The 11,505-nt window shown below is 44.8% G+C and overlaps 1 protein-coding gene across 11 annotated transcripts in view; it reads left to right on the top strand.

Moving 5' to 3' along the window:
* Positions 1-11,505, top strand: part of LOC106575830 (vacuolar protein sorting-associated protein 8 homolog) — a 182,517-nt gene that overhangs the window by 57,476 nt on the left and 113,536 nt on the right. For 5 of the 11 annotated variants that reach the window (XM_045699530.1, XM_045699533.1, XM_045699532.1 and 2 more), the window contains 2 exons: positions 8,388-8,591; positions 8,880-8,918. In XM_045699530.1, coding sequence (XP_045555486.1) covers positions 8,388-8,591; positions 8,880-8,918 — 243 coding nt within the window. The remainder of the gene's footprint in view (positions 1-8,387; positions 8,592-8,879; positions 8,919-11,505) is intronic. The other 6 variants (XM_045699539.1, XM_045699535.1, XM_045699538.1 and 3 more) reach the window with 3 other exon arrangements.

Raw genomic sequence — 11,505 nt, 5'->3', positions numbered from 1 at the left:
TCTCCTCTCTGTGTTGCTGTAAGGAGTGTTAATGAGGTATTCTCCTCTCTGTGTTGCTGTAAGGAGTGTTAATGAGGTATTCTCCTCTCTGTGTTGCTGTAAGGAGTGTTAATGATGTATTCTCCTCTCTGTGTTGCTGTAAGGAGTGTTAATGAGGTATTCTCCTCTCTGTGTTGCTGTAAGGAGTGTTAATGAGGTATTCTCCTCTCTGTGTTGCTGTAAGGAGTGTTAATGAGGTATTCTCCTCTCTGTGTTGCTGTAAGGAGTGTTAATGAGGTATTCTCCTCTCTGTGTTGCTGTAAGGAGTGTTAATGAGGTATTCTCCTCTCTGTGTTGCTGTAAGGAGTGTTAATGAGGTATTCTCCTCTCTGTGTTGCTGTAAGGAGTGTTAATGAGGTATTCTCCTCTCTCCCCTCTCTGTAGTTCTTTAAAGGACTGATTAGGGTGGTGGGAGGTCCTTGGGAGGAAATTGGACACAGTAACACACACAGTAACACACACGCTAACAGTAACACACACGCTAACAGTAACACACACGCTAACAGTAACACACACGCTAACAGTAACACACACGCTAACAGTAACACACGCTAACAGTAACACACGCTAACAGTAACACTAACAGTAACACACACACACGCTGACAGTAACGCACACACACGCTAACAGTAACGCACACACACGCTAACAGTAACACACACACACGCTAAAGTAACACACACACACACGCTAACAGTAACACACACACACACTAACAGTAACACACACACTAACAGTAACACACACACTGACAGTAACACACACACTGAGAGTAACACACACACTAACAGTAACACACACTGACAGTAACACACACACTGACAGTAACACACACACTGACAGTAACACACACACTAACAGTAACACACACTGACAGTAACACACTGACAGTAACACACACACTGACAGTAACACACACACACGCTAACAGTAACACACACACACACGCTAACAGTAACACACACACACGCTAACAGTAACACACACACACACACACACACACACACACACACGCTAACAGTAACACACACACACTAACAGTAACACACACACACACACGCTGACAGTAACACACACACTAACAGTAACACCCACACACACACGCTGACAGTAACACACACACTGACAGTAACACACACACTGACAGTAACACACACACACACTGACAGTAACACACACACACACTGACAGTAACACACACACGCTAACAGTAACACACACACACACACGCTAACAGTAACACACACACACGCTAACAGTAACACACACACGCTAACAGTAACACACACACACTGACAGTAACACACACACACTGACAGTAACACACACACACGCTAACAGTAACACACACACACGCTAACAGTAACACACACACACGCTAACAGTAACACACACACACGCTAACAGTAACACACACACACACACACGCTAACAGTAACACACACACACACACTAACAGTAACACACACACACACACACACACACACACTGACAGTAACACACACACTGACAGTAACACACACACTGACAGTAACACACACACTGACAGTAACACACACTAACAGTAACACACACTCTGACAGTAACACACACACTGACAGTAACACACACACTGACAGTAACACACACACTGACAGTAACACACACACTGACAGTAACACACACACTGACAGTAACACACACACTGACAGTAACACACAGTAACACACACTGACAGTAACACACACACTGACAGTAACACACACACTGACAGTAACACACACACTGACAGTAACACACACACTAACAGTAACACACACACACGCTGACAGTAACACACACACACGCTAACAGTAACACACACACACGCTAACAGTAACACACACACACGCTAACAGTAACACACACACACGCTGACAGTAACACACACACACGCTGACAGTAACACACACACTGACAGTAACACACACACTGACAGTAACACACACACTGACAGTAACACACACACTGACAGTAACACACACACTGACAGTAACACACACACTGACAGTAAAACACAGTAACACACACTGACAGTAACACACACACTGACAGTAACACACACACTGACAGTAACACACACACTAACAGTAACACACACACACGCTGACAGTAACACACACACACGCTGACAGTAACACACACACACGCTAACAGTAACACACACACACGCTGACAGTAACACACACACTGACAGTAACACACACACACGCTAACAGTAACACACACACACGCTAACAGTAACACACACACACGCTAACAGTAACACACACACACGCTAACAGTAACACACACACACGCTAACAGTAACACACACACACGCTAACAGTAACACACACACACGCTAACAGTAACACACACACACGCTAACAGTAACACACACACACGCTAACAGTAACACACACACACGCTAACAGTAACACACACACACGCTAACAGTAACACACACACACTAACAGTAACACACACACACACTAACAGTAACACACACACTGACAGTAACACACACACACACTGACAGTAACACACACACACTAACAGTAACACACACACACGCTAACAGTAACACACACACACGCTAACAGTAACACACACACACGCTAACAGTAACACACACACACACACGCTAACAGTAACACACACACGCTAACAGTAACACACACACACTAACAGTAACACACACACAGTAACACACACACTGACAGTAACACACACACTGACAGTAACACACACACACACTGACAGTAACACACACACACACTGACAGTAACACACACACACACTGAAAGTAACACACACACACTGAAAGTAACACACACACACTGACAGTAACACACACACACTAACAGTAACACACACACTGACAGTAACACACACACTGACAGTAACACACACACACACTGACAGTAACACACACACACGCTAACAGTAACACACACACACGCTAACAGTAACACACACACGCTAACAGTAACACACACACGCTAACAGTAACACACACACACACGCTAACAGTAACACACACACGCTAACAGTAACACACACACACACTAACAGTAACACACACACTGACAGTAACACACACACACACTGACAGTAACACACACACACACACTGACAGTAACACACACACACACTGACAGTAACACACACACACACTGAAAGTAACACACACACATGACAGTAACACACACACTGACAGTAACACACACACACTGACAGTAACACACACACACTGACAGTAACACACACACACTGACAGTAACACACACACACTAACAGTAACACACACACACTAACAGTAACACACACACACTAACAGTAACACACACACACACACACGCTAACAGTAACACACACGCTAACAGTAACACACACACACACGCTAACAGTAACACACACACACACACACACACACACACACACACACACACACACACACACACACACTGACAGTAACACACACACACTAACAGTAACACACACACACACACACACTGACAGTAACACACACACTGACAGTAACACACACACTGACAGTAACACACACTGACAGTAACACACAGTAACAGTAACACACACACTAACAGTAACACACACACTGACAGTAACACACACACACACTGAAAGTAACACACACACACTGAAAGTAACACACACACACTGACAGTAACACACACACACTGACAGTAACACACACACACTGACAGTAACACACACACACTGACAGTAACACACACACACTGACAGTAACACACACACACTAACAGTAACACACACACACCGACAGTAACACACACACACACACACACACACACACACACACACACACACACACACACACACACACACACACACACACTAACAGTAACACACACACACACACACACTGACAGTAACACACACACTGACAGTAACACACACACTGACAGTAACACACACACCTGACAGTAACACACAGACTAACAGTAACACACACACTAACAGTAACACACACACTAACAGTAACACACACACTAACAGTAACACACCAGTAACACACACTGACAGTAACACATCACGAGTGAAGTAGAGAACATGATGTGTGGTGTTTAATGTGTTGTATTGTATAATGACATCAGGTCAGGGTGAAGTAGAGAACATGATGTGTGGTGTTTAATGTGTTGTATTGTATAATAACATCAGGTCAGGGTGAAGTAGAGAACATGATGTGTGGTGTTTAATGTGTTGTATTGTATAATGACATCAGGTCAGGGTGTAGTAGAGAACATGATGTGTGGTGTTTAATGTGTTGTATTGTATAATGACATCAGGTCAGTGTGAAGTAGAGTACATGATGTGTGGTGTTTAATGTGTTGTATTGTATAATAACATCAGGTCAGGGTGAAGTAGAGAACATGATGTGTGGTGTTTAATGTGTTGTATTGTATAATGACATCAGGTCAGGGTGAAGTAGAGAACATGATGTGTGGTGTTTAATGTGTTGTATTGTATAATGACATCAGGTCAGGGTGAAGTAGAGAACATGATGTGTGGTGTTTAATGTGTTGTATTGTATAATGACATCAGGTCAGGGTGAAGTAGAGAACATGATGTGTGGTGTTTAATGTGTTGTATTGTATAATGACATCAGGTCAGGGTGAAGTAGAGAACATGATGTGTGGTGTTTAATGTGTTGTATTGTATAATGACATCAGGTCAGGGTGAAGTAGAGAACATGATGTGTGGTGTTTAATGTGTTGTATTGTATAATGACATCAGGTCAGGGTGAAGTAGAGAACATGATGTGTGGTGTTTAATGTGTTGTATTGTATAATGACATCAGGTCAGGGTGAAGTAGAGAACATGATGTGTGGTGTTTAATGTGTTGTATTGTATAATGACATCAGGTCAGGGTGAAGTAGAGAACATGATGTGTGGTGTTTAATGTGTTGTATTGTATAATGACATCAGGTCAGGGGTGAAGTAGAGAACATGATGTGTGGTGTTTAATGTGTTGTATTGTATAATAACATCAGGTCAGGGTGAAGTAGAGAACATGATGTGTGGTGTTTAATGTGTTGTATTGTATAATGACATCAGGTCAGGGTGAAGTAGAGAACATGATGTGTGGTGTTTAATGTGTTGTATTGTATAATGACATCAGGTCAGGGTGAAGTAGAGAACATGATGTGTGGTGTTTAATGTGTTGTATTGTATAATGACATCAGGTCAGGGTGAAGTAGAGAACATGATGTGTGGTGTTTAATGTGTTGTATTGTATAATGACATCAGGTCAGGGTGAAGTAGAGAACATGATGTGTGGTGTTTAATGTGTTGTATTGTATAATGACATCAGGTCAGGGTGAAGTAGAGAACATGATGTGTGGTGTTTAATGTGTTGTATTGTATAATGACATCAGGTCAGGGTGAAGTAGAGAACATGATGTGTGGTGTTTAATGTGTTGTATTGTATAATGACATCAGGTCAGGGTGAAGTAGAGAACATGATGTGTGGTGTTTAATGTGTTGTATTGTATAATAACATCAGGTCAGGGTGAAGTAGAGAACATGATGTGTGGTGTTTAATGTGTTGTATTGTATAATGACATCAGGTCAGGGTGAAGTAGAGAACATGATGTGTGGTGTTTAATGTGTTGTATTGTATAATGACATCAGGTCAGGGTGAAGTAGAGAACATGATGTGTGGTGTTTAATGTGTTGTATTGTATAATGACATCAGGTCAGGGTGAAGTAGAGAACATGATGTGTGGTGTTTAATGTGTTGTATTGTATAATGACATCAGGTCAGGGTGAAGTAGAGAACATGATGTGTGGTGTTTAATGTGTTGTATTGTATAATGACATCAGGTCAGGGTGAAGTAGAGAACATGATGTGTGGTGTTTAATGTGTTGTATTGTATAATGACATCAGGTCAGGGTGAAGTAGAGAACATGATGTGTGGTGTTTAATGTGTTGTATTGTATAATGACATCAGGTCAGGGTGAAGTAGAGAACATGATGTGTGGTGTTTAATGTGTTGTATTGTATAATGACATCAGGTCAGGGTGAAGTAGAGAACATGATGTGTGGTGTTTAATGTGTTGTATTGTATAATGACATCAGGTCAGGGTGAAGTAGAGAACATGATGTGTGGTGTTTAATGTGTTGTATTGTATAATGACATCAGGTCAGGGTGAAGTAGAGAACATGATGTGTGGTGTTTAATGTGTTGTATTGTATAATGACATCAGGTCAGGGTGAAGTAGAGAACATGATGTGTGGTGTTTAATGTGTTGTATTGTATAATGACATCAGGTCAGGGTGAAGTAGAGAACATGATGTGTGGTGTTTAATGTGTTGTATTGTATAATGACATCAGGTCAGGGTGAAGTAGAGAACATGATGTGTGGTGTTTAATGTGTTGTATTGTATAATGACATCAGGTCAGGGTGAAGTAGAGAACATGATGTGTGGTGTTTAATGTGTTGTATTGTATAATGACATCAGGTCAGGGTGAAGTAGAGAACATGATGTGTGGTGTTTAATGTGTTGTATTGTATAATGACATCAGGTCAGGGTGAAGTAGAGAACATGATGTGTGGTGTTTAATGTGTTGTATTGTATAATGACATCAGGTCAGGGTGAAGTAGAGAACATGATGTGTGGTGTTTAATGTGTTGTATTGTATAATGACATCAGGTCAGGGTGAAGTAGAGAACATGATGTGTGGTGTTTAATGTGTTGTATTGTATAATGACATCAGGTCAGGGTGAAGTAGAGAACATGATGTGTGGTGTTTAATGTGTTGTATTGTATAATGACATCAGGTCAGGGTGAAGTAGAGAACATGATGTGTGGTGTTTAATGTGTTGTATTGTATAATAACATCAGGTCAGGGTGAAGTAGAGAACATGATGTGTGGTGTTTAATGTGTTGTATTGTATAATGACATCAGGGTGAAGTAGAGAACATGATGTGTGGTGTTTAATGTGTTGTATTGTATAATGACATCAGGTCAGGGTGAAGTAGAGAACATGATGTGTGGTGTTTAATGTGTTGTATTGTATAATGACATCAGGGTGAAGTAGAGAACATGATCAAAGGGAGAGGTTTGATCTCTGAGACTCTGTCCTCCTCCCCCTCTATTTCATCCCTCTCTCCTTTCTCCTCTCATCTCTCTCTCCTCACTCCTCTCTCATCGTATCCCTCGCTCATCTCATCCCTCTCTCCTCTCTTCTCTCCCTTCTCTCTCCCCTCTCTCTCCTCTCCTCTCTCTCTCTCTCTCCCCTCTCTCTCCTCTCTCTCCTCTCTTCCCTCTCTCCTCTCCTCCCTCTCTCCTCTCCTCTCTTCCCTCTTTCCTCTCTCCTTCCTCTTTTCCCTCTCTCCTCTCCCCCTCTCTCCTCTCTCTCCCTCCTCCTCCCTCTCCCTCCTCCTCCCTCCTTGTCTTTGATAGGAACTATCATCCAGAATTATGAGGCAGAGGTCTGGATGAAGGAGGCTGTGCACCTGTTCAACTCTCCCCCTCATCTCCCTCTCGCCACCTCTCCTCTCTTCTTTATCTTTGAAGTCCCCTTCTCTCCCTCGTCTATGTCCCAAATCTCACACACACTCCAAATGGCCGCTTAATAGTGTAGTGATTGCAGAGAGGGAGTTGTTTTGTGTTCTGTCTGAATGGGGCGATAATGGGACATATTCTTTCATGTTCTGTCGCTCTCTCTCTCTGTGTTTCTTTCTCTCTCTCTCTCTCTCTCTCTCTCTCTCTCTGTCTCTCTCTGTCTCTCTCTCTCTCTGTCTCTCTCTCTCTCTCTCTCTCTCTCTCTCTCTCTCTCTTGTTTGTTTTCTCTCTCTCTCTCTCTCTCTGTCTCTCTCTCTCTGTCTCTCTCTCTCTCTCTCTCTCTCTCTGTCTCTCTCTCTCTGTCTCTCTCTCTCTCTCTCTTTCCATGGCCTCTCAATAATGTAGTGATTGCGGAGAGGGAGTTGTATTCTGTCTGAATGGGAGGATAATGGGCCATATTCTTTCATGTTCGCCCTCTCTGCATGTTTATATCTGGGATGCCACGGCAACCACACAGGTTAGGATGAGAGGCTAGTGTGTGTGGGGGGGGTATCCATGGAAACCAGGTCCCATGTGACGATGTGGTGCTTTTTCATACAGATGGCAGATCAATGTTACATGTATGTTACGTGATGTTGTTTTGAGGATGTGATGAACTTTAACATACCACTAACCTCTGGTGTGTGTCCTGTCTGTCTGTCTGTCTGTCTGTCTGTCTGTCTGTCTGTCTGTCTGTCTGTCTGTCTGTCTGTCTGTCTGTCTGTCTGTCTGTCTGTCTGTCTGTGTCTCCAGGTGTTTGAGTTCCTCATCAGGCTCCACTCTGCAGAGGCAGCTCAGGAGGAGGAGTTATACCCTTACATCAGAACCCTGGTCCACTTTGACACGCCAGAGTTCCTCAACGTTCTGGCCCTGGTGAGCCAAGTCTGGGAAACACCACAGAAAACTACAACCACACCTCAGAGAACTACAAGTACAACTCCACCCACACAGGGAGAGGTAGAAGCCTAGCATGGCTCTTACTTAGCCTATGAGGCAGCCAATCAACCAATCAATTCATCAATTGATTGATTTGTCCTATGAGGATCCAGCACACAACTAATTTAAGAATTGTTTTTAAAGGAGCACTGAGCACTTTTTCTATCGTTTCAATCCACCAGTCAATCAATCAGTCAACAGTCAATCAGTCAGTCAACAGTCAATACAATCAATCTGTCATTCAATCAATGATCAGCCACTGACTCAGTCAGTCAGTCAGTCAGTTAATCAGCTGTACCAATCGTTCAGGTCTCTACAAGTCTACAGACACAGCTGGTCAGTCAACATGTAAGTAGGAGTCATTCTGCCACTTGGTTTGTTTTTCCAAACAGCACATCAAGAGGTTCTGTCTCTCTGCTTTCACCTTCTGATCAACTATTTGACTCACTCTTTTTAGTTATCGCTTTGTGTGTGTCCCCGTGTGTCTGTCTGTCCGTCCAGCGGGGGGGTAACAGTCCCAACATATTATATTTGTACTTGTCCCCGTGTGTCTGTCTGTCCGTCCAGCGGGGGGTAACAGTCCCAACATATTGTATTTGTACTTGTCCCCGTGTGTCTGTCTGTCCGTCCAGCGGGGGGGTAACAGTCCCAACATATTGTATTTGTACTTGTCCCCGTGTGTCTGTCTGTCCGTCCAGCGGGGGGGTAACAGTCCCAACATATTATATTTGTACTTGTCCCCGTGTGTCTGTCTGTCCGTCCAGCGGGGGGGTAACAGTCCCAACATATTGTATTTGTACTTGTCCCCGTGTGTCTGTCTGTCCGTCCAGCGGGGGGGTAACAGTCCCAACATATTGTATTTGTACTTGTCCCCGTGTGTCTGTCTGTCCGTCCAGCGGGGGGGTAACAGTCCCAACATATTATATTTGTACTTGTCCCCGTGTGTCTGTCTGTCCGTCCAGCGGGGGGGGTAACAGTCCCAACATATTGTATTTGTACTTGTCCCCGTGTGTCTGTCTGTCCGTCCAGCGGGGGGTAACAGTCCCAACATATTGTATTTGTACTTGTCCCCGTGTGTCTGTCTGTCCGTCCAGCGGGGGGGTAACAGTCCCAACATATTGTATTTGTACTTGTCCCCGTGTGTCTGTCTGTCCGTCCAGCGGGGGGTAACAGTCCCAACATATTATATTTGTACTTGTCCCTGTGTGTCTGTCTGTCCGTCCAGCGGGGGGGGTAACAGTCCCAACATATTGTATTTGTACTTGTCCCCGTGTGTCTGTCTGTCCGTCCAGCGGGGGGGTAACAGTCCCAACATATTGTATTTGTACTTGTCCCCGTGTGTCTGTCTGTCCGTCCAGCGGGGGGGTAACAGTCCCAACATATTGTATTTGTACTTGTCCCCGTGTGTCTCTCTGTCCGTCCAGCGGGGGGGTAACAGTCCCAACATATTGTATTTGTACTTGTCCCCGTGTGTCTGTCTGTCCGTCCAGCGGGGGGTAACAGTCCCAACATATTATATTTGTACTTGTCCCCGTGTGTCTGTCTGTCCGTCCAGCGGGGGGGTAACAGTCCCAACATATTATATTTGTACTTGTCCCCGTGTGTCTGTCTGTCCGTCCAGCGGGGGGGTAACAGTCCCAACATATTATATTTGTACTTGTCCCCGTGTGTCTGTCTGTCCGTCCAGCGGGGGGGTAACAGTCCCAACATATTGTATTTGTACTTGTCCCCGTGTGTCTGTCTGTCCGTCCAGCGGGGGGGTAACAGTCCCAACATATTGTATTTGTACTTGTCCCCGTGTGTCTGTCCGTCCAGCGGGGGGGTAACAGTCCCAACATATTGTATTTGTACTTGTCCCAGTGTGTCTGTCTGTCCGTCCACCGGGGGGGTAACAGTCCCAACATATTGTATTTGTACTTGTCCCCGTGTGTCTGTCTGTCCGTCCAGCGGGGGGGTAACAGTCCCAACATATTATATTTGTACTTGTCCCCGTGTGTCTGTCTGTCCGTCCAGCGGGGGGTAACAGTCCCAACATATTATATTTGTACTTGTCCCCGTGTGTCTGTCTGTCCGTCCAGCGGGGGGGTAACAGTCCCAACATATTGTATTTGTACTTGTCCCCGTGTGTCTGTCTGTCCGTCCAGCGGGGGTAACAGTCCCAACATATTGTATTTGTACTCGTCCCCGTGTGTCTCTCTGTCCGTCCAGCGGGGGGGTAACAGTCCCAACATATTGTATTTGTACTTGTCCCCGTGTGTCTGTCTGTCCGTCCAGCGGGGGGGGTAACAGTCCCAACATATTATATTTGTACTTGTCCCCGTGTGTCTGTCTGTCCGTCCAGCGGGGGGTAACAGTCCCAACATATTATATTTGTACTTGTCCCCGTGTGTCTGTCTGTCCGTCCAGCGGGGGGGTAACAGTCCCAACATATTATATTTGTACTTGTCCCCGTGTGTCTGTCTGTCCGTCCAGCGGGGGGTAACAGTCCCAACATATTATATTTGTACTTGTCCCCGTGTGTCTGTCTGTCCGTCCAGCGGGGGGTAACAGTCCCAACATATTATATTTGTACTTGTCCCCGTGTGTCTGTCTATCCGTCCAGCGGGGGGTAACAGTCCCAACATATTATATTTGTACTTGTCCCCGTGTGTCTGTCTGTCCGTCCAGCGGGGGGTAACAGTCCCAACATATTGTATTTGTACTTGTCCCCGTGTGTCTGTCTGTCCGTCCAGCGGGGGGTAACAGTCCCAACATATTGTATTTGTACTTGTCCCCGTGTGTCTGTCTGTCCGTCCAGCTGGGGGGTAACAGTCCCAACATATTATATTTGTACTTGTCCCCGTGTGTCTGTCTGTCCGTCCAGCGGGGGGGGTAACAGTCCCAACATATTATATTTGTACTTGTCCCCGTGTGTCTGTCTGTCCGTCCAGCGGGG

Source organism: Salmo salar, chromosome ssa17, assembly GCF_905237065.1.
Source record: "Salmo salar chromosome ssa17, Ssal_v3.1, whole genome shotgun sequence".
NCBI classification, from domain to species: domain Eukaryota; kingdom Metazoa; phylum Chordata; class Actinopteri; order Salmoniformes; family Salmonidae; genus Salmo; species Salmo salar.
Note: the sequence above shows the minus strand (reverse complement) of the source record. Positions and strands in the feature narration are given on the sequence as shown.